The 24,550-nt window shown below is 44.6% G+C and overlaps 1 protein-coding gene across 1 annotated transcript in view; it reads left to right on the forward strand.

Annotated features, from left to right (window-relative positions):
* Window positions 1-21,755, forward strand: part of CFAP299 (cilia and flagella associated protein 299) — a 197,298-nt gene extending 175,543 nt beyond the window's left edge. The window contains exons 4-5 of the mRNA XM_032224320.1: window positions 4,694-4,823; window positions 21,660-21,755. Coding sequence (XP_032080211.1) covers window positions 4,694-4,823; window positions 21,660-21,755 — 226 coding nt within the window. The remainder of the gene's footprint in view (window positions 1-4,693; window positions 4,824-21,659) is intronic.
* Window positions 21,756-24,550: the final 2,795 nt, after the last annotated feature.

Raw genomic sequence — 24,550 nt, forward strand, 5'->3', positions numbered from 1 at the left:
TTCCACTGATTAATTGTTCTAACTGTCAGGAAATTCCTCCTCACTTCTAAGTTGCTTCTCTCCTTGATTAGTTTCCACCCATTGCTTCTTGTCCTGCCCTCAGGTGCCTTGGAGACTAGCTTGACTCCCTCTTCTTTGTGGCAGCCCCTGAGATATTGGAAGACTGCTATCATGCCTCCCTAGTCCTTCTTTTCATTAAACTAGACATACCCACTTCCTGCAGCTGTTCTTCAAATGTTTTAGCCTCCAGTCCCCTAATCATCTTGGTGGCTCTTCTCTGCACTCTTTCTAGAGTCTATCAAGCAACAGAACATCTCACTTGGGTTTAGGTGACCAGGTTTACAAGGGGGAAAGATGAGCACAGGAGGTTGACATCAGAATCAGAAATCAGAATAGACTAGAGCTGGAAGGGACCTGGGAAGATGTTTTTGAGCTGACTTTCTCGTGGAAGGTAGTGAAGGAGGCCCTGCTGTTGCTACGGAGCGGTGATGGTTTTAATTATGATTCATTTTCCTCTCCCTTTGAAGCCACTCTGCATGTCCCCATTTCCTGACCTGAGCAGACCTCGTGGGAAGAATTAGGTCATAAAACGTTTCCTTGGGACGTAATTGAAGAGATGATTATTCACTGAAAAAATGGGACAAGGGAGCACACCCTTGGACATCTTGCAACGAAGCAAGAACAAGAATGTCCTGCTCCACCTATGGGAGATCTCAGAAGCGGATCCCCTTTCATCCAACCGAAGGAGAACAACTGCTCCTTCCAAGTGGAGGCGAGTTGCGCAACGTCCCCACGACTTGAGTTGTGCAGTGAGCGAAAGCAATGGCAAGGTAGCGTGAGAGATAAACAGGAAAGAGGCAACACCATGGCTGGCTGAGGAATGCTGGGAGTTGAAGTCCCCCCCATCTCAAAGTGGCCAAGGTTGAGAAATATTGCTCTATTCCAGGGGTCAGCAAACTGCGGCTCTGGAGCCGCATGTGGCTCTTTCCTCCCTCTGCTGCGGCTCTGTCACCGGTCAGCACCACAATTTTGAGAGGAGCTTCCGGTAAGGGGGGGGGGAGAGAGAAGCACAGTGTGCCCTGAGAAGACTCTATGGCAAGGGGAGGGTTTTCCAGTTGTCTCCACAATTGATAGGGCCTTCAGTTACGACATGTAGCCGCGCTAGGAGGAGACTCTATGGTGGGGGAATTGAATTTCTGCTCATCTCCAGAACTGAATAGGGGGCTTCCGGTTAGGACCTTTGTATACTCCCGGTGTTTTCTTTTCTGTGAGAAAACGGGTCCAAATGGCTCTGAGTGTTTACGTTTGCCGACTCCCTGCTCTATTCTATTTTCTCGGGTGAAGAGGAGGAGGTAGGAGAACTTTACGCAAATATTTTTCTTCTGAAGCATTTTGGCTCTGTTGAGGCTGAAATTAAAGCTGCGTCAGATTAACAGAGTTAGAAGGGACCTCATAGGTCATCTAGCCCAACCCCCCACCCAAGCAGGACAAATGGCAGTCCAGTCTCTTCTTGAAAGCTTCCAGTGGTGAAATTCAATTTTTTTCCCTTACTGGTTCTGTGGGTGTGGCTTGGTAGGTGTGGCTTGGTGGACATGTGACCGGGTGGGTGTGGCTTGGTGGACATGTGACCGGGTGGGCCTGGCCACACAACTGACTCACCCACAATGTAAAAGCAGCTGGACTTCACACAAAATGACTCCTGCAACAAAGCAGGAACCTCACAGACAATCCGGCACAGCTGATTATCGCACAGCTGATCATCAGAACTTTTTAAAAACTTTTCAAAGCATTTTTTACTACCGGTTTGGGCAAAACGATAGCATTTTTTACTACTGGTTCGGCCTAACCGACCCGAACCGGTAGCATTTTGCCCCTGCAGGTGGCGTTGGGGACACTGCGACAAATTTATTAGCTCTGTGGTACGTCTCTTGATGCCTAGGAATTCATAATCCTACTACAGATGCACACACAAACTTTCTCTGAAAGTAGCAAGCAGTCACAAAATATACTATTTATTTGGCTCGTCAGCCCCAAATCCAGTTATCTGAGAGTTAGTTTATGCTTCAGTTTCTTCTGTTATACTTCTCTCATTCAACATCAAAAGTATATGGATCATTAACTAGATATCTTCAACTAGAATGAAAGTCACTCTTTATGTTGGGAAGGCTGTTGCCACTGAACCTCTTTAGATTGTTGCAAGATTCCCATCAAAGGAAAATAAAAGCTTTTCTGAAAAGCTTTTCTGATTAATTTCTACTCCTCTTGACTTCCTTGATGTTAATCTTTGACAAACCAGAATCAGAACTGAGCTGGAAGGGACCTTGGAGGTCCTCCAGTCCAACCCCTTGCTCAAGCAGGAGATCCTATACCACTTCAGACAAATGGTTGTCCAATCTCTTCTTAAAAACCTCCCGTGATGGAGACACCCATAACAAGCCGCTGTGGCAAGCCATTCCATTTGGTTAATTATCCTCACTGTTAGGAAGTTTCTCCTTAACTCCAGATTGCTTCTCTCCTTGGTTAGTTTCCATTCATTGTTTCTTGTCCTGCCTTCTGTTGCTTTGGAAAATAACAGATAACAAATTAACAAAGTGGGATGGGACCTTGTAGGTCATCTAGTCCAACCCCCACGCTAAAGCAGGAGACCCTACACCATTTCTGACAAATGGCAGTCCAATCTCTTCTTGAAACTCTCAAATGATGAAGCCCCCACAACTTCCAAATGCAACTTCTGTTCCATGGGTTGATTGTTCTCACTATCAGAAAGTTCCTCCTTATTTCTAGGTTGAATCTCTCCTTGGTCAGTTTCCATCCATTATTCCTTGTCTGGCCTTCAGGAGCCTTGGAAAACAGCTTTAGCCGCTCTTCTCTGTGGAGGCCCCTCAAATACTGGAAGACTGCTATCATGTCTCCCCTGGTCCTTCTCTTCCCTAGACTAGCCAGGCCCAGTTCCTGCAACCATTCATCGTATGCTTTAGCCTCCAGTCCCCTAATCATCCTGGTTGCTCTTCTCTGCACTCTTTCTAGAGTCTCAACATCTTTTTTTTATAGTGTGGTGTCCAAAACTGGATGCAGTGCTCTAGGTGTGGTCCAGAGGTGAGTTCCTACCAGTTCGCACCTATTCGGTAGAACCGGTTCGTCAAATCTACCGAACCGGTTAGAAGAGGTTCCACCAGTGGACCCGGAAAGCAGGCCACACCTACAGAAGAGGTTACAAAAATTTTTGAAACCCACCACTGGTCCTTGGATATGATTATTCTACACTATCATGCTCATATTTATAAAACTCAGTGCCTCTGTGAAAGGGAAGGATGACTACTGCGCTTGTGGTGCAATCAGAACATTGCGTGTGTTGAAGTTGTTTGAACGCAAACCAAAGATGCCTTTTAAGAAACAAGTTTACATCATATTCTTATGCAGGCCAGTGCTGTGTGTGAGGTAATTTAAGGTGGTTCTGACAAGTGTCGTTAGCATCTTCATATCCGGTCACATGGGCGGCAAGCCACTCCCATCCGGTCACATGGGCAGCAAGCCACTCCCATCTGGTCACATGGGTGGCAAGCCACTCCCACAAAGGCGGCCACACCCACAGAGTAGGTTCGAACAATTTTTGAAACCCACCACTGGTGTGGTCTTACTAAGGCTTTACAGAATGGTATTAGTCCCTCAGTAAATTGACTCCCCATTTGTTTGTGGCAGCCTCTGGAACATGGCTACCATGTCACTCCCAATCCTTCTTTTCTCTAGACCAGTGGTGAAATTCAAATTGTTTTACTTCCGGTTCTGTAGCTTGGTGGGCAAGGGAAGGATACTGCTAAATCCCCATTCCCTCCCCACTCCGGGCCCAGCCAGAGGTGGTATTTGCCGGTTCTCCGAACTACTCAAAATTTCCGCTACTGCTTCTCCAAAACCTGTCAGAACCTGCTGAATTTCACCCCTGCTCTAGACCAAGATAACGTCCTTATCACCCTCGCTCCTTGTCTAATCCAAGATTCTCCAAACTTTAAGACTTAGAATAGAATAGAATAGAATTTTATTATTTGTATGCCGCCCTTCTCCGGGAGGACTCAGGGCGGCGAACAATTCAAAAGGGGGAAAAGGGGAACATAAAAATGAAATACAAATAATAAAAATAGGCAACAGTCGCACAACCATACATGTCGAGAGGGGAGGGAACTCATCACCCCCAGGCTTGCCAGCAAAGCCAGGTTTTGACGGCTTTTCGGAAGGCCTGGAGAGAGGTGAGGGTCCGAATCCCTGCGGGGAGTTCATTCCAAAGGACCTGCCACAGAGAAGGCCCTCCCCTGGGTAGTAGCCAGATGGCATTGGCTGGTAGATGGCACCCGGAGGAGGCCAACCCTGTGAGATCTAATGGGTCTGTGGGAGGTAATTGGCAGCAGGCGGTCTCTCAAGTACTTATGGACTTCAACTCCCCGAATTTCCAAAACCAGCATGGCTGGCTAGGAATTCTGGGAGTTGTAATCCACAAGTCTTAAAGTTTCCAAGTTTGGAGCAGGAGTCTCCATCTCTTGAGATGTTCAGCAACTGACAGCCTTACTTCTACTCCAAAAACTTTCTGAGGAAAAAAAATGCCCTCGACAACACAATTCCTGGATAATGAGGTCAAATTGCTTTGAGCTTTTCTTACATTAAAGGGTTAGTTTGTATAGTTTCTGTTCTTTTCTTTCCACAGTTTCTACAACTGGGATAGAAATCTCTGTTGCATGAATTCAAGCCCAAACTACCAGGTGATTGCAGAAAATGCATGTGGCTTACTCTTTAAGAACAAGTCTGACAGGAAGATGATTAACGTGGATCCCAAGGTAATAATGTTGCCTTAGATATTTATTTCTTTTTAGATCCTTCAAACATATTGCTTATCTCCGTGTCTTTATGCCTCAGAGACACATATGGTCTTTATCTCTCTAATACGTTTGTCATTGGCCAATGCCAAGATCTGCTGTAATGAAATCCATGTATCTTCATAGATGCTTTATATATCTTTACTATAAAATATTCTTAAATTTATTTATTTTTTAAATGTTTAAACCTTCATTGAAAATCAAAAGCTTTAAAATACAAATACCTTTAAAAATAGTTTTGTATAAGTTACAATCATTTTCTACTCTACTTTCCCTTCCTTTCTCCTTCTCCTCTCTCCCCTTACCACTCCTCCTTATACACCTCATCTTCCCCCCTCACTCTCTCTCCTATTCCTCTCTTCCTATCTTTCTTCTCCCCTCTGCTTCCCACTCTTCTACATCCTTTCTTCCCTCCATCATTTTCTCCTCTACTTCCCCTTCCTTTCTCCTTCTCCTCTCTCCCCTTACCACTCCTCCTTATACACCTCATCTTCCCCCCTCACCCTCTCTCCTATCCCTCTCTTCCTATCTTTCTTCTCCCCTCTGCTTCCCACTCTTCTACATCCTTTCTTCCCTCCATCATTTTCTCCTCTACTTCCCCTTCCTTTCTCCTTCTCCTCTCTCCCCTTACCACTCCTCCTTATACACCTCATCTTCCCCCTCACCTTCTCTCCTATCCCTCTCTTCCTATCTTTCTTCTCCCCTCTGCTTCCCACTCTTCTACATCCTTTCTTCCCTCCATCATTTTCTCCTCTACTTCCCCTTCCTTTCTCCTTCTCCTCTCTCCCCTTACCACTCCTCCTTATACACCTCATCTTCCCCCCTCACCCTCTCTCCTGTCCCTCTCTTCCTATCTTTCTTCTCTCCTCTGCTTCCAACTCTTCTACATCCTTTCTTCCCTCCATCATTTTCTACTCTACTTCCCCTTCCTTTCTCCTTCTCCTCTCTCCCCTTACCACTCCTCCTTATACACCTCATCTTCCCCCCTCACCCTCTCTCCTATCCCTCTCTTCCTATCTTTCTTCTCCCCTCTGCTTCCAACTCTTCTACATCCTGTCTTCCCTCCATCATTTTCTACTCTACTTCCCCTTCCTTTTTTCTTCTCCTCTCTCCCCTTACCACTCCTCCTTATACACCTCATCTTCCCCCCTCACCCTCTCTCCTATCCCTCTCTACCTATCTTTCTTCTCCCCTCTGCTTCCCACTCTTCTACATCCTGTCTTCCCTCCATCATTTTCTACTCTACTTCCCCTTCCTTTTTTCTTCTCCTCTCTCCCCTTACCACTCCTCCTTATACACCTCATCTTCCCCCCTCACCCTCTCTCCTATCCCTCTCTTCCTATCTTCCTTCTCTCCTCTGCTTCCCACTCTTCCTCTAATTCACTTGGTGCATTTCAGCTTCTGAGCAAACTCCCTTTTGTGTTGATGGTATTTATAATTCCATTTCAATATACATAAAAAAGAAAAAATAGCAGTATACATGTACAATCATAATACCTTAAAATCCAACACCCCTCCTCCAACTTAGTAAACTCCGCTCCCTCCCACCCTCCCCCCATCCTCCACCCCAAGTTACAATCATTTTTGACAGTACGAACATAACCATTTCTTATTCAAATGCATTTTTATACATTCCTAATTATCTATGCATCTATGTTTCGAAGATATATATTTAATGTTCCTAATATTTATCCATTGATACCAGTTTTCCAAATATTCTGTATAATATTCTGAGTCTTCCTTGTCCCTTAACTCCAATGTGAGTTTATCCATCTCTGTGCAATCAAAAATCTTTTGGATTATCAAACAGTCTGTCAGCATGGTATCACTTTTCCAACATTGTGCGAGCGCTATTCTCGCTGCAAGATTATGTGCAAGATTAAATATTTATCTCTTTTGTAGACTAATTTTCTGAGATGGTGGATTTGGGGTTTTCATGAACTGTACGCCACAATCATCACAATTATGACAAATCACGGCTTGAGCAATCTTGCTTTGCATGTAATGAGTCTATCTCATATATTAGTTTCACCTTTTAAGTTGCATTACTGAAATAAATGAACTCTTGCACGATATTCTAATTTTTCGAGTTTCACCTTAAATGTAATGTAGGCGAGATAAACAATCCTCCTTGGACCACCTCAGGGGTGGGTTTCTGGGGGTTTGCATGGGTTCAGGAGAACCTCCAGCTAAGATTCTGTGCAGTTCAGAAAAACCCCAAATCCCACCCCTTGCTGGCCCCGCCCCGCCCACCCCTCCCCGCCCTGCCTTCTCAGGAGTCCCCACACGGCACATTTTGGATGCAATAGCAATAGCAGTTAGACTTATATACCGCTTCATAGGGCTTTCAGCCCTCTCTAAGCGGTTTACAGAGTCAGCATATTGCCCCCAACAATCCGGATCCTCATTTTACCCACCTCGGAAGGATGGAAGGCTGAGTCAACCTTGAGTCGGTGAGATTTGAACAGCCGAACTGCAGAACTGCAGTCAGCTGAAGTAGCCTGCAGTACTGCACTCTAACCACTGTGCCACCTCGGCTCTAAATGCAGGGCATGGGATGAGTCTCAGTCCTATGGGAAGTTTGGGAAGACCTCCAAAGGACCTCCAGAGCCTGGGGAGGCTGTTTTCGTCCTCCTGGAGGCTTGAGGAAAAACCTCCGGAGCCTGGAGAGGGCAAAAAAACCCTCCCCCTCCCCACTAACTGAGCCCCGGCCACCATGGCCCCGCCCACCTAGCAACCGGGCAGAGAACGCCTTGCTAAAATTTTTGAAGCCCACCCCTGAGCCACCACCTTCCACCTTCTGATCGAGCATCCACAATTAATCAGGAGTCATCACTTCATTGGATGTTTCTTTCGCTGTTTTCCAGAAGAGGTTTGGGGAGATCTGCAGAGGGCAAAAACTTTTCTTTTTAATTTGCCTCTTCAAAATCTTGGTGTGTCTTATACTCAGGTGCGTCTTATACTACGAAAAATATGGTATAAACTGTATTCCATATTTTATAGAAATCCAATTCTTCTCTTTCTTTTAACTCCATGGTCATTTTGTCCATCTCTGCACATTCGAGTACCTTTCTAATTATTGTTTCATCTGTGGGTGTGTTGATTTGTTTCCAGTTTTGTGTGAACGCAATCCTAGTTGTGGCAAGTATGTGTAATATAATGTATTGAGATTTTTTTGTCCATTTTCGGGTGGGGACCTCTGATCCAGGGATCAGGGAGGCAGGGGAGGCAGGGCCTCACCAGTGTCATGAGGAAAAGAAAAGAATTTTTAAAATAATTAAAAAGGCCAAGGTAGTTGCTGCCAGACTCCAAGTCACAGTGACTCTGAGTCTGCTTAGTGCTAACTATAAGGGGGAAGGCGAGAGAACTAGGGGCCTCCTTTGCATAAGGAATTTTTCGCCTTTTAAGAGTTAAGCAAGGGTTAAAAGGCGAAAAATTCCGTATGCAAAGGAGGCACGTGATTCTCCCGCCTCCTGATCTGGGAGCAGCAAATCATGCCTTGCAGCCTTGCCTAAGTAAGTTGCTTTTTTATTTAATTTCTTACACTTTCATCATGGCGGGCGGACAAGAGGAGAGTTGAAATCCATAGCTGGAAAAGGTATGTGGATCGGATGGAGGGAGGGGGGGGATTCAAAATTATTTGTAATGTAAGTAATTGTAATTTGTTTTTATTGTGTGTGTGTGTGTTTATCCGTCTCTGCTGGCGCACAGGCTGGCACATTTATTTTTATTTTTTATTTATTTTATTTTTTAAAGTGCCAGCGTGCGGCCTGGCCACAAACCAGGACATGTTTCGCTGTATGGCGGGCCGAGGCGCCATGCACTTTAAAGTGCCGGCATGCCTTCCAGGCCAGCCATTCAGCGGGAAGGAAATCCAAGTACAACTCCTAAAGTTGGCAGAAAAGTAGGACCCACTGTTCAAATCAGCTACTGATTCCACTTAAGAAAGAAAAGATATATCTAGTGTAGGAAGTTGTCACCCACCTCTCTCCTAGAAGAATGAAATCTTTTAGGAAAAATTAAAAAGGCAGAATATTATATTTCCCTAAAGCAAGGAATATGCTCTTGGAGACAGAAAGCAGCCCTCGCTTTTCTGAATAGCCCTCAGCAGATGTCAGCACTTAAGAGATAGATAGCTCTATTCATAAGCAAATTCCCTGCAGCATGATCTGAACAAAGGTCGGATTAGCCCTCAGCCACAATAGGAATTGCCCAACAAGCCCCTTCATTGCATCAGCCCAAACGTCAACCAAGATTAGCTCAGATTAACTCCTAGGATTTGTACATGGTCCCATGGGAGTCTGGCAACAGCCAATAGAATACATGTTCTTGCGCAGGAACAGGACGCTCAAGTGCAATGCCCAAGTGATGGTATAAATACCCTTCGCTCTTAACTCCATGTGATCAGCTGCACCATGTGCTTGGTGGCTCTGCTTCACCATTAAACTATCTTTCCAATCGGCCTCCATTTTGTCTCCAGTGCCTTTTTCCCAGTTTGGAACTGGGCAAGATGGATATTTCTTCCAACACTGGTAAAACAAATGGGGCAGCTGCTGGTTGGGCTACTTCTGGCCTCCAGTGCTTCCACCTGGAGAAAACACCCCACTTTCCTCTGTTTTTCAGTTGGTTTTCTATGGCCACACGGCACAGAGTGACCCTTAGGAAACCACTTGGAAATGTTGGCTTTGCCAACTTCCTGCCTGTGGCCTGCAAAGCGGTGCGTAGCTGCCGGCAAGCCTGTGATTATTTTTATTTCATTTTGCATTCCATCCCCAAGCTTCAGGCAGAGCCTCAAGGTTTGCATCTGGCAAGCTTCGTTCGCTCCAGGCAAAGGTTGCAAATATCTGCTTGAATTGCTCGCCAAACCTCTGTTTATTTCTCTGCCATTTCCTGTAGCTGTCTATTGGCTAACGGTCGCAGAGGGACCGAGGGAGAGGCAAAACCTTGTCCTTGCCCCACTTACAAGAAAGCTTGGGCCAGCTAAGAAGGAGAAACACCTGTTGTTCCCTTCTTGAGCGCTCCAAAGATCTCCAGATACCTGGCTCAATAGTAGTAACTGTGAGAGGGATCTTGGAGTCCTAGTGGACAACCATTTAAATAGGAGCCAGCCGTGTGCAGCAGCTGCCAAAAAAGACAACACAGTTCTAGGCTGCATAAACAGAGGGATAGAATCAAGATCACGTGAAGGGTTAATACCACTTTATAATGCCTTGGTAAGGCCGCACTTGGAATACTGCATTCAGTTTTGGTTGCCACGGTGTAGAACAGATGTGGAGACTCTAGAAAGAGTTCAGAGAAGAGCAGCAAAGAGGATTACAGGACCGGAGACTAAAACATATGAAGAACGATTGCAGGAACTGGGTATGTCTAGTTTCATGAAAAGAAGGACCAGGGGAGATATGATAGCAGTGTTCCAATATCTCAGGGGCTGCCACAAAGAAGAGGGAGTCAAGCTATTCTCCAAAGCACCTGAGGGTAGAACAAGAAGCAATGGGTGGAAACTAATCAAGGAGAGAAGCAACTTAGAACTGAGGAGAAATTTCCTGACAGTGAGAACAATTAATCAGTGAAACAACTTGCCTCCAGAAGTTGTGAATGCTCCAACATTAGAAGTCTTTAAGAAGATTTTGGACAATCATTTGTCTGAAGTGGTGTAGGGTTTCCTGCCAGGGCAGGGGATTGAATACCTCCAAGGACCCTTCCAACTCTGTTATTCTATTCTATTTTATTCTATTCTATTCTATTCCAGGAGTCTCCAAACTTGGTTTGGTGGCAGCAGTGGTGCTTCAGATAGAAAGTCCCTACAGAAAGTGGTGAGGACAGCAGAGAAGATTACAGGAAACTGGCTTCCCGTTATTCAGGATGATGCTTATTTAGCGCTTTGTGTTTAGAGCTCAAAGCATTGTTAGAGACCCCACACGCTGTTTCTGTTTCTGTTGCTCCCCTCTGGGAGGAGTATCTATAGCAAGATTACCAGATTCTGTAAGAGTTTTGTTCCTTATGCCATCTGTCTGGTAAACTTGCAAGATTCATTTCTCTCCCCATGTACTTTTATACATCCAAACTAGACTGCGTTGTTTCTCCGGGTCATAACACATGTATATGCCAGGGGTGGGTTGCTATTGGCATTACTGCTGGTTCAGTACGCATGTGCATTGACACCTAAAACAGTCTGTGCATGCACAAAACATTAGAAGGGGGGGATTACTTTTCTGCAATGGAGATTGTTCTGCGAACCAAAAATAAAGATAGCGCCGCCGACAATAGAACTGGTTCGGGTGCGTGGGCAGACGAATTACTACCTATTCGGCTGAACCGGGCCGAACCGGTAGGAGCCTACCTCTGGTATATGCATAATGTATTTGTATTCATCTTATGCAGTGTATATTGGAGGTGGTGACCCCTTGAGAGCTGTATGCAATGAAATTTCATTTTAATGTATGCCAATGTACATTCAAACTGACAATAAAGTTACTCTAAGTCTAAGTTTTAAGGCTTGTATTTGTCACATAGGCATGCACTGGGTATTTATGAATGGATCCCAGAAGAACCAATCATCATGCCTGAAATGAAAATATGTGGCAAAAACTGAACAGAAAGTCAATTCTTTCTTCCCTACTAGGTCATAATAAAATCCCTTTCTCCTTTCCAGTCATGGCAATGTAATAACGTAGCATCCTTAGCATGCTGGCTGAAGGATCCTGGGAATGGAAGTGCACAAGTCTTAAATTTGCCACATTTGGAGAGCCCAGATCTAAACAACCACACAAACAGAGGCCTCCAAGACGGTGGTAGGAATCCTCCGCCTCGGACATCCTATCAAACCTAAACTGGACTCTGACAGTGAACGATATCAAACCCGCGGCGATGTACAATCCTAAACGAGTTTGTGTTAGACTAATGGAAGGGAGTCTTTGGAAAGAGAACCTAGTTTATAAACCCAGGTATATGGGGGTTAGAAGCTAAAACACAAGCCTAACAGTGGAAACCGATTTAAGTTGTCCTTGATTGCGCTTTCAGATGGCTAGTTATCTGACTAGGTTAATCTCTTCAGTGCTAAAAGAAAGTGGGGATTATACCCCCGTTTCCCTGAAAATAAGACCTATGCAAAAATAAGCCCTGGCATGTTTTGAGTCTGTACCTAATATAAGCCCTACCCCAAAAAATAAGCCCTACTTAAGAGCCTGCGTCGCTGGCCACCTGCCCATTCTGTGTGGTTGCTTACAATGTCGCAGCCATGAGGCAGGGCCGTGGTGGACCTGCTCCACACACCCCATACCGACTTATCTCAGGGCCCCCACAGCCAGGCCATCCATGCCTCGACAATGGCCTCGCCACCAGCCCCCTTCTTCTGCTTACCTGCGGCCCCAACGGAACAGGCGACCAAGTGATGCATTGGTACCACGGCCACGAGGCAAGGCAGGTGTGGGTGGCCTGGCTGTGGGGACCCTGAGATAAGCCAGTGCAGAGCATGTGGGGCATCTACACACACACACACACACACACACACACACACACACGCACACACACACCATCTCGCCTTATGGCCATAGCACCGGTGCGTTGCTTAGCCTCCTACTCTGCTGTGGCCGCAAGCAAGCAGAAGGGGCCAGTGGACTAGATTGCTAGATTGCCTGATAGGGGGCCCTGTGGTAAGCCGGTGCGGGGCATGTGGGGCAGCTCCACAACCCCCGCCTCGCGGCGGTGGCACTGACGCACCAAGCGGCCTCCTGCCCCAACGTGAGCAAGCAGAAGTGGGCCTCCCATACACGGAAAAACAGTAAGACAACCCCCCCCCCCCCAAAAAGCCTTACTGCTTAATTTGTGGCCCAAAAGAAAATAAGACCCGGTCTTATTTTCGGGAAAACACGGGTATAGTAGTTGATCCTGCTGGGGTGTGTGTGTTGTTTTCTCCTTCAAAGTTCTTTGATTAGGATGTTGTTATCACTTGGAGAGCCAAGGTGGCGCAGTGGGTAGAGTGCAGTACTTCAGGCCACTTCAGCTGACTGCTATCTGCAGTTCAGCGGTTCAAATCTCACCAGCTCAGGGTTGACTCAGCCTTCCATCCTTCCGAGGTGGGTGAAATGAGGACCCAGACTGTGGGGGCGATATGCTGACTCTGTAAACCGCTTAGAGAGGGCTGAAAGCCCTATGAAGCGGTATATAAGTCTAACTGCTAACTGCAACTGCTATTGCTATTGATTGTTTGTCTGAGTTGATCATTCTTTTGTTGAAGTTATTGTTTACTGCTTGATTTATTGTCTGGGCTCAATCCTTGAATTAAACGCTGGAGAATCCCCGCTAATCCTGAAATTTGAATAGAGATCAGGAATATTAGACCCAGAGCAGACGTTCTACTAGTAAAAATCTGGGAGAACAGACAGAGACCGTGGTGCAGGAGGCCAACTAGGCCACGCCCACTATGGCCACACCCACCCAGCAATGGGCCACAAAACCCATTGCTGTGATTTTTGAAGCCCACCCCTGGATGCAGCTATTGAGATAGGTAAGAGAAGCCTGGATGCAGCCATCAGGAGTCAGCCTTAATTTCATGGTATTGCTTTAGTCCGTTTACATTTCTGCCTGCCTATATACACTCGAAAATCAAAAGCATCTTGTATGCAAATGAAACGAATGCTACATGCGATAAGGCATGCCCTTGTCTCTGATTTAAACCCATAGTTCAAGGATGATTACATTGGCCGCGGTCCATCCCAAACACTTGGGTTCCAACGAAAACTTTTCCCACACAACGCATTTCTAATTAAAAACACATCTGCTTTCACGTAACACTGGAAACAAGTCATTTGCCGTCCTGTGTAATTAGCTTCTATAATTTAGTCTTAAGCACTGAAAGTGAGATTATGTGAGATCCATCCCACCCTTTCCACAGGTTTTTTTTTTTTACCTCAATGGGATCTTAGCAGGGGTGGGATTCAGCCGGTTCGAGCGAAATGGATGTTAATTTTAATCTGGTTTGCCGAACCGGTAGTTTCAAAGACTGGCTGGCCCCACCCCACCCCTCCCAAGAGTCTCCACGCAGCCTGCTTTGGATGTGAGGTAAGTGCAGGGCCTGAGCGGAGGCTCGGGGGAGGGTGAAAAACTGGCCTACCGGAAGTACCCATTTCTGGCTTCTGGAAACCCTTCAAAGCCCCGGGAAGGCCATTTTCATCCTCCCAGAGGCTCAAGGAAAGCCTCCGGAGCCTGGGGAGGATGGAAAGCCCCCCCCCATGGTGCAGGAAGGCAACTAGGCCACGCCCCCATGCCATGCCCTCCCAGCAACTGGGCAGAGAACCGGTTGCTAAAAATTTTCAATCCCATTCCTGGATCTTAGGAGATGCGAGGCTACAGATGAGAAGCTAAGATGTTTGGATGACTGAGGGAACAAAATAGCCCCGCCATCAAATCTAGGAGAAGTGTGGGCTAGTGGAGAGACTTGGAAACAAGCTCTGAATCAACTCTTCTCAGATCCCCAGCTCAAGGAGAATCCAGAAGCTTTCTCTCACCAACTCTTATAATTGGCTGATTTGTCTACTTCTTTCCAATGGCAGAGGCAGTTCTGGAAAGTTACTATCTTCCAGGTCAAACTATTGATTGACTTAGCCCTATATCAGAGGTCTCCAACCTTGGCAACTTTAAGCCTGTTGGACTTCAACTCCCAGAATTCCCCAGCCAGCTTTGGTTGGGGAATTCTGGGAGTTGAAGTCCTCCAGGCTTAAAGTTGCCAAGGTTGGAGATCCCTACCCTATATTGTTTGGCTAGGACAACAGTGACTTCCCATCTTGCTTTCATTCTACAGTAGAACTTCTGGTCACGAATGCTTCTGACCACGACCAAATCGGTTTCCGACCAAAAAATTCACATTTTCCCCGCTGCGGCTGATTTCCCCTTCCGCGCCATTTTTTTTTTTTTTTTTTGCAAGCACCAAATTTCCAAAATTAGATTCAGGTCACGACCAAATCGGGTTGCAACCAAACTTATGGAAAGAATTATGGTCGTGACCAGAGGTTTTAAAAACAGACTTCCTATAAAAAACTTAAAATTAATTCAAATTGGAGAACAGAAGAATTGAGTGGTGGAATTAAATTTGGAATAGTTTTGGACAGTGGTTATCTTACTTTTTAAATGCTATATTTATGGATGGAATTTATGCAAGTCTTTTGAAACGGATGGATTAAGCTTTCTTCTTCTATTTTTTCTTTTATTGTTCCCTGTAACCTATGGACTAAACTTTTCCTCTTTCATTGCTGTGGGTGTTTTTCTAACTCATTTAAAGATTGGACTCTTTTTTAACTTGAAATACAAAAAAGATACAAAAGAAATAATATTTGCAATGGTAACACCGCTGCTCGGAGGCTGGAGGGTTTGTTTATTGGAGTTTGTGTATTGGAAATGGAACATTTTTTTTCTTTACTGATTGTTTTGGCTTGGCACTGTAAGGTCTCACTGCTTGGTTATAGAGAGTGATAAGAAGGGAAGCACACAGATGTCCCTTTGAAGTATATCTCTAACCAGAGAAAAGTGAAAACAAACGTTTTTGTGAATCTATGTTTAATTTTTTTTAACCTTCCAAGCTAGAGCAGCTGTGTTTGTTAGCTGGAAAGAATGGCACAATTTCAAAAGCAAACAGAAACCTTGAGCTTGCAAAAGATATTTTCAGAAATTATCAAATACATATGAGAAGATAGACAAGAAGTTGGAAGACTTAAAGCACATAACAGCAAAATATGATGAAGAAGTTGAAGATGTTTATCAAATGCAAAATGTGGTGATTAAAACTCAAAAAATCAAAGTGGAAAATGAATATAAAGAGATTAAATTTGCTGATAGTTATGGTGATTGGCCGGTCTCTGAAAATGGAAAGAGTGGAATACTAAAAGAGGAATCAAAGGGAGGGGAAATTTATCCCATGGGGCAAGACAAAGAAGAAGAAAAAAACAAAGAATCTATGGATTTAAAAAGAGAAATCTCATTAGTAATAGCATGGATAACACTACTGACAATCAAAGATAAGGTGATTAAGGAAACAGAAGAAGGGCATCAAGATTACATGTGAGATATTATAAGCAAGAAGTTGCTAAGAGGAGTCCATACAAAGTTGATCAAGGAGATGATTAGAGGACTGGCACCACAAATGACAAAAGATATGAGACTGTTTTGCTATTGGAAAGATACAGGTTGATAGATGGAAGAATATAATTTAAAACTAGTTAAACTTAGTGAAATTTATTGACAATAGATATAGCTTAAATAAATAATTGATAATGTTATTAATGTATACAATGCGTAGTGTTATGATGAGTATAATTGGATATGAACATGGAATGGTACCCATGTAAGGAAGATTAGCAATCCCTTTGGATTATACATAAAGGTTAATTTAAAAAAGGGAATCAATTTAGATGCAGCTAAAGGTTCGATTATTAGGGGGAAAATGTTACGATACAGGATATAGTGAAAGAAAGGAGGGATAAGAATGACAACGTATATATGGAAATGGGTATAATATAGAAACTGGATGTAAATTTTAAACAGTGATTTGGAAAGGAGGATTAGAAAACTTTGTTATTAAATATTATGGATGTTTAGCTAGAATAGGACATAAGGATTTAGTGTTAGTGGAGGATCTTAGAAATAGTAATTGAAAGGCCAGCATGTGGTTATGTATTAAACTTTGGTATATTTTATGATGAAGGACGCTTAAACAATTATAGTCAAAGGAAAATGGAGATATGATGATGGTGACATGTTTAAATATTTGAGTTAAAATTCTTGAGTTAATACGAAGTATGTTTGTTGACTGTGGAAGAGAGGCACGTAAGTCTTTTTGTAACCAACTGATACACTTTCTACAGCATGTAAAGAAAGATTGTGGGTTTTTTTAATTAAAAATTTGTGAGTTGTTTCTTTGCTCGCTCGGAAGGCATTGTTCTGATCCAGGCTTCTGTAAAAAGCAAGAAGCAGAGTTTTGGTCCCGGCAAAACCCTTTTCATTTACATGACTGTGAATTCCTTTCATTCACAGTCAGCAAGGCTTAGCAAACAGACTTTCAGAGGAATGTTTATCCACACGAACCTTATCTTGTTTGGAGAGCTGCCCAATAACTAGTTTCCAAACGCAGGGCAAGGCAAAACTTGGCATAGAGTCTCTTATAGTCACACACAGAACTTTCCACTCTTGAAACGACCAAAGGAACGAATTGTTTCCTGCAAAAGCCCCCTCCTCGTTTGCTCCTCTTTTGCTTCCTCTGGGAGGGGCCAATCACCTCCAAGGTGTGGCTTCACTCTTAAGTCGACCCTGCTTTCTTAGTTGTTCTTGTCTTCTGGCAGATCTGCACATGCACACCAGTGGTGGGTTTCAAGATTTTTCAGAACCTCTTCTGTAGGTGTGGCCTGCTTTGTGGCTCCCAGTGGCTTGCTAGCCATGTGATGAAGTGGGCATGGCTTGGAAGTCGTGTGACTTGGTGGGCGTGGCCAACTTGTAAAATGTGGTGAAACTCACTTAACAACGCTCTTGCTTAGCAACTAAAATGTTGGCTCAGAAACTCTGACATTTGAAGCACTCAAGTGATAAAGTTACCAAGTTACAAGACCCTTGCATCCCTAACCCTTTAAAAAAAACAAAAACCCAGGGATGTTCAAAATTGACAGCTTTAAGACTTTATGGTTTAGATAGGACTCTTAGAGGCGGGCGGGGCGATTGGTGAGCCAGCAAATCAGTGAGCAGCGGGCGGGGCAAGCGCAGTGCGGACTGGCACGGGGAGGGAGTTGGAACCGGTTCTAAATGGCACGGTAGATTTGTGGAATCTCTTGTATAGAAGAGGTTAGAACTGGCAGGAACCCAGCCCTGATGCACACACTGGGAACAGGCTCCAGCTGTTCCTCTGCCTCACTGCTGTCTAGCTCCCTCTCTTCCTCCGATGCAGAGCCCTCACCTGAGCTTTCCTCAGCCCCCAGGACTGCCCCATGTTCCTCCCCAACCTCCTCACTGTCCGACTTTGGTGCCAGCTCCGGCAGGCCACAATCAACAATAGTCCTATCTTGCGATTGGAGCATAGCCAGCGCCGAGGTGGCGCAGTGGTTAAATGCAGCACTGCAGGCTACTTCAGCTGACTGCAGTTCTGCAGTTCGGCTGTTCAAATCTCACCGGCTCAGGGTTGACTCAACCTTCCATCCTTCCGAGGTGGGTAAAATGAGGACCCGGATTGTTGTTGGGGGCGATATGCTGACTCTGTAAACCGCTTAGAGAGGGCTGAAAGCCCTATGAAGCGGTATATAAGTCTAACTGCTATTGCTATTGCTAAGAGCCATTTAGGCTGGCAAGTCTTGCATTAAGGCAGCCTTTAGACCCATTGTGCCATCTGATTTATTGCTATTGCTATAGTTGTTCATCACCGTCCTCTTTTAAAAAGTCCCAAAGCAGAGTCTGAATATGACAAAAACACACCCATTGCTTTGGTTCCTGTCAAACCAAACCAACCCAGAGTAAGCTAGGCAGTAATTTGTTTGTGCCGAAGCAACTCCCGGTTGCTTGTTTCTTTGAAGTGCTTCCCACGGAAGATGGTTGCGTACGAATAGCATCGGTACAAAATATCAAATTATACCCATTGGAAATGAGTGCATTGGTTTGTGAGACATTTAAAGACGCATACCTAGAAAGCGGATTTGGTTGCACTCAAAGTGGGTCGCCAGTCTTAAGTTCCAGCAGCTGTGGAACATCTGTAATGAATAAGCAGATCTTCTCTTGCTGTGTGAAATGTATACTTTAAGCATTAAAGCCCAAAAGAATCTGGACACTTTAAAGACGTAGGCATTACTTTGCTGATCTCTTTCGTGCGGTGTGCACGGAAATGATTGAACACAACGGTATCTCCTGTTGTATAGAGGTGATGGGAAATTGTACATTTCTCCAATGGTTGTGAGGGACAAAGTGTTCTGACCGAGGCTTCCCAAGAGCATGAAGCAAACTCCTGGTCCTGACAAAAAAACCTTTTATTAATTGACTCTGAATTCTGCTCATTCACATCCAGCAAAGTCTTTCAAGGGAGGATTTACAGTCACAGACCTTATCTGGCTTGGAGAGCTGCCAGGCCGACATCTGCAGAACTTGGCAAGCAGTCTCGGAGAGTCACGAACCAATTAAGCGAACTAATTGTCTCCTGCAAACTCCATTCCCCTTCCGCTCCTCTTTTATTTCCTCTGGGAGGGGCCATTCATCGTCCACCTGTGGCCTTTCTCCCAAGTCGACTCCTGTTCGTTAGCTATTCCCTTTGTCTGGCAACTCTGCGCATGTACCAGTGGTGGGTTTCAAAAATTGTTCGAACCTACTCTGTGGGTGTGGCCTCCTTTGTGGGAGTGGCTTGCCGCCCATGTGACCAGATGGGAGTGGCTTGCCGCCCATGTGACCAGATGGGAGTGGCTTGCCACTCATGTGAGCGGATATGAAGATGCCGACGACACTTGTCAGAACCACCTTAAATTACCTCACACACAGCACTGGCATGCATAAGAATATGATGTAAACTTGTTTTTTAAAAGGCATCTTTGGTTTGCGTTAAAACAACTTCAACACACGCAATGTTCTGATTGCACCACAAACGCAGGAGTCATCCTTACCTTTCACAGAGGCACTGAGTTTTATGAGCATGATAGTGTAGAATAATCATATCCAAGGACCAGTGGTGGGTTTCAAAAAATTTTGGAACCTCTTCTGTAGGTGTGGCCTGCTTTCCGGGTCCACTGGTGGAACCTCTTCTAACCGGTTCGGTAGATTTGACGAACCGGTTCTACCGAATAGGTGCGAACTGGTAGGAACCCACTTCTGGCATGTACACACTGGGAACAGGCTCCAGCTGCTTGTCTGCTTCACTGATGTCTGACTCTGAAAGTAGCTGATAACTGGCATATGGCCCTGGCCCCCTTTCTGCCTCTGACACAGAGCCCTCATTAGAGCCTTCCCCAGACTCCAGGACCGGCCCATGTTCCTTCCCAACTTCCTCACTGTCCGAATCTGCTGCCAGCTAGTGAACCATAACATCATCAATCAAGGATCCTCACTGCATCTAGAGTCCTTATCTAAGTGGTCAAATATTTCCCTTCCATTGTTTGGGTGAGAGCAGAGTCATATAACCCGGGTTTCTCAAAACGTACCTTAATATTAGGTAATAGAACCTGTTCAGTTAGTGGTTAAAGGCATCTGGCTAGAAACTAGGAGCTCATGAATTCTAGTCCCACCATAGGCATGAAGCCAGCTAGGTGACATTGGGCCAATCATTCTCCTTCAGGAAGGAGCCAATGACAAACTTTTATAGCTCAACATTTTTTTATTGAATTATAAAGTATTATAAAGTTATAGTTTACTTTATTGTCATTGCACCTTGTACAATGACATTAAATGCCATCTTCAGCGTGCACTATAACTATAAAAATAAAACACAAACACACATCCTTCGCATTCTATACAATTGAATTGAAAACCCCTGATTCTGCATTAATATTGCACTACCCTGTAGAATCCAATAGAGTTACTGCACTGGGATAGAAACTGTTTTTCAGCCTATTTGTCCTTGTTTTTTATTGTCCTGTACCGTCTGCCAGATGGTAATAGTTTAAAAAAAAGGGTGCCTAGGATGAGATAGATCTTTAAGAATGTTTTGAACTGCAATGCAATGCAATGCAATACAATGCAATACACAATAAAATACAAAATACATACAGGGGTGTCAAACTCAAGGCCTGTGGGCTGAGGGTACTTAAATCTGGTCTTTGGGGCCACCCTGGAAACAGCGAAGGACCAGCCCGTGTGCCTCTGCCAGCGAAAATGTGTGTGGCCCCCTCAGCTCCCTTTTCGCTGGCAGAGGGCTAGCAAAACAAACTAAAAACAAATCAAAAGGAGAACTGTTTCCCCTTTTGCATTTGAGCATCCAAGAAGGGATAGGAAAGGAGAAAGGGAAAGAGGAGAGACAAAGAAAAAGAAGGGAAGAGAGCAAGGAAGGAAAGAGAAGGAAAGATGGGAAGGAAGGAGGAGGAAGAAGGAAGGGAAAAGAAGAAAAGGAAGGGAAGGGAAGGGAGGGAGGGAGGGAGGGAAAGAGGAGAGACAAAGAAAAAGAAGGGAAGAAGGGAAGAGAGCAAGGAAGGAAAGAGAGGGAAAGAGGGGAAGGAAGGAGAAGGAAGAAGGAAGGGAAAAGAAGAAAAGGAAGGGAAGGGAGGGAGGGAAAGAGGAGAAACAAAGAAAAAGAAGGGAAGAAAGCAAGGAAGGAAAGAGAAGGAAAGGGGGGAAGGAAGAAGGAAGGAGAAGGAAGAAGGAAGGGAAAAGAAGAAAGGGAAGGGAGGGAGGGAAAGAGGAGAGACAAAGAAAAAGAAGGGAAGAAGGGAAGAGAGCAAGGAAGGAAAGAGAAGGAAAGAGGAGAAGGAAGAAGGAAGGAGAAGGACGAAGGGAGGGAAAAGAAGAAAAGGAAGGGAAGGGAGGGTGGGAGGAAGGAAGGAAGGAAGGAAGGAAGGATTATAATGTGAGGGAGGGTCCGAGGGAAGTCCTGCCTTAGCACTTAGCACTTAGCACTTAGCCCCCGACTCAAGTGACATCAAGCTGGCCATGCCCCCCTGGCCACACCAACTCCAGCCTCCCCGAGGTTAAAAATAACCCTGATGTGAATGAAATAGAGTTTGACACCCATGCTATAATGTGATTTGCTAGTTTTCAGTTCACTATGTTGTGAGAACATGGTTGTAGGTGTGGGATTGATTTTATTTTATTTTTATCTCCACCTCTGTCTGATGATGGCTAATATTTGGTTCTTAGACCTTTCCTGGAGACAACACAACGCGGATTCCGATCAAAACAGACCTCTACCTGCAAGTGGTTATCTATGACCATGTTCTCAGAAGAAAAATCTAACCATCAATTCTCATGAGGACTAGAGGCATTGGCAGAAATCTTTGACCTATCGGGGAGACCCTTGGACAGCTTTCCAAGATCCAAATGGAACAAGATTGCAAACTTAAATGGCAAGATCTTTGCCGAATGCTTTCCTTCATTTACAGGTTTGCTGTGATTTTTTTGCCGGCTTCAAATCCTTGTAAGTTGCACAGTAATATTAAAAATGTGCGCGATACACAAGGTGGGGTACTTGCTTCTTGCTGCTTTTTAAATGATGGGTTTCTTTCACATTAGAACACAGTAAATGTCATTTTTGTCATTATAAAAATGTGTAGAAACTAAAGGAATTAACCACAGAGATTCCCCCCCCCCATTCACTCTGTGTGTAGAATGTATTTACAAATAAGTGAAGTAAATAAATGTTGTTTATTCACAGATGTCCATTGATAAAATTTCCTGGAAGAAAAGATGTTTTATTGTTTATGTGTTTAACTGATTTATGAACGTTGATTTAATACATAGAACTCTGGGTGGCTCATAAGACATAAAAGTACCAAGATCAATATCAGCAAAACATTTATATATATATATATATATATATATATATATATATATATATATATATGTATATGTATATGTATATGTATATGTATATGTATATGTATATGTATATGTATATGTATATGTATATGTATATGTATATGTATATGTATATGTATATGTATATATATATATATATTCTTGACAAAGTTGAATTAGGTCCTTCCTTCTTTTCATATACCCGGCTGGGTGGGTGTGGCTAGGTGGTCATGTGACTGGATGGGCATGGCCAACTTGATTTCACTCACGTTGAGGGGCGCCTCGGGGACCTCTACTCGCCCCTCCCCTCCCAGCCCCTCCTTGCCTGCCCGCCTGGGCTCCTTAGGGCCCCAACAGGAAGCAGTTGCTGGAGCTAAGCAGCCACCATGAGAAAGAGTTGGCAAAACAGCTCAGTTCAATTTGGATCTGACCAAGAAGGAGGCTCAGCAGAAGCACCTCACTGAGGACTACGAGCAAAGGCTTTCCAAGCAGAGGGAAGACCTGCAGGAGTGGAAGACCAGGTACCAGCACCTGGAGGCTCAGTGGGCTAAGGTGGTCAGCCAATTCCAGACCACGATGCAGTCCCACTGGAATGAGGCTCTCCAGCGCTCTTCACCACCAGCGGCACTTCTCTCCATCCTTCGCCCAAAGCCCCCCCACCAGGAGGCCGAAGCAGACCCGAATTCAGAATTTCTTCCTCCCCCTTCCAACCTGCACAAAAAGACCCCAAAGGGGGAGACTCTCTGCAGCAGCACAAGTGTTCATTGCACGTATCCATCCCAGGGGCCGTAGTTTGAGGACCCCCCGATTTGGTGCAATATAAAAAATGCAAATAATTTTTCTGCGGACCACCAAAATTTTCTCACGGACCACCAGTTGGTGACCGCTGGTCTAATTCAAAGAAGGAGTAACTTCAGTAGGAAAGATATTTTAATTAAGTTTACTGTATTTGCAGGCTTTCCTCTTTGATGTGTGGGTTAAGTCTAGGTAGCTCATTTATAAGTTCAAGGAAGCTTGAGCAAAGGATTTCCCCGTTTGCTATTTTTACTTGATTTAATCAGTTTCGGCTCAGCTGTCTATTATTTAGTTGGAGACGCCATTTGGTGATCTTCTGCAAAAAAAATGTATTCGTCTTTGCTTCAGCAGTTGTTTTTAGTCTTGATCAATTGTGGATTATGTTAATGGTTAAGGGAAAGTCGGAGATAGTGCAGAAATGGAGTCAACTTGATAGAAAAGAAATACTTTTGACACTTCAAAAGAATCCATGCTAAGATCCCGCTCTATGATTCATTCCAAGAGGCAGCTCAACCAAATCATTCCTTCAAAAAGATTCATATAGTCTTAAAAAATGTGCATGAATCGGGCTAACAGGTAAGTGAAACTGAATTAAGCATCAGTCATTTCTTGGTTTCTGGGAGTCGGCTGCCTTGTCTCCTGCTTTTGATTCCATGCTCCTGCAGAATGCTAAAAATTTAGAAAACAAATGCCTGAGAATTTAGGAAACTTGCTGTTTTGTCCTACAATTCAGTGGCGTTTACTCACCTGACCGATATACGAATTAAAAAAGAAACAGGTAAGGGAAAAGCAGGGGCTCAGGGGCTAAGATGCTGAGCTTGTCGATCAGAAAGGTTGACAGTTCCGCAGTTCGAATCCCAGCGCCGTGTAATGGAATGAGCTCCTGTTACTTGTCCCAGCTTCTTCTGCCAACCTAGCAGTTCGAAAGCACGTAAAAAATGCAAGTAGAAAAATAGGAACCACCTTTGGTGGGAAGGTAACAGCATTCCGTGCGTCTTCGACGTTTAGTTATGCCGGCCGCATGATCACGGAGATGTCTTTGGACAGCGCTGGCTCTTCAGCTTTGAAATAGAGATGACCTTTAAGGGATAGGGATTGGAAAATGACAATAAACGTTAATTGTATCAAACAAGATTAGGAGCATAAGTAGGTTGAGTATTTTGAACATATCTGGAAGAGACCACTTGTAAGTCAACTCAATTTCACTGTGGGAAACACATCAGGGTTGTGTTTGACCTCCATGGGGGCGTGGGGGCAAGAAGGGGCCACCTGAATGTCATTCATGTCAGGGGCACCTGTGGCGGCCCAAGCTCTCTGCCAGCGAAAACGGGTTCCCGAGCTCTATTTTTGGCTGCCATGGTCTCCTGCAACCTTCTGCCAGCAAAAATGGAGCTCAGGAAGGTCACATGCGTCCCTCCTGAGCTCTGTTCTTGCTGACA

Source organism: Thamnophis elegans, chromosome 9 (genome assembly GCF_009769535.1).
Source record: "Thamnophis elegans isolate rThaEle1 chromosome 9, rThaEle1.pri, whole genome shotgun sequence".
Classification (NCBI taxonomy): Eukaryota; Metazoa; Chordata; class Lepidosauria; order Squamata; family Colubridae; genus Thamnophis; species Thamnophis elegans.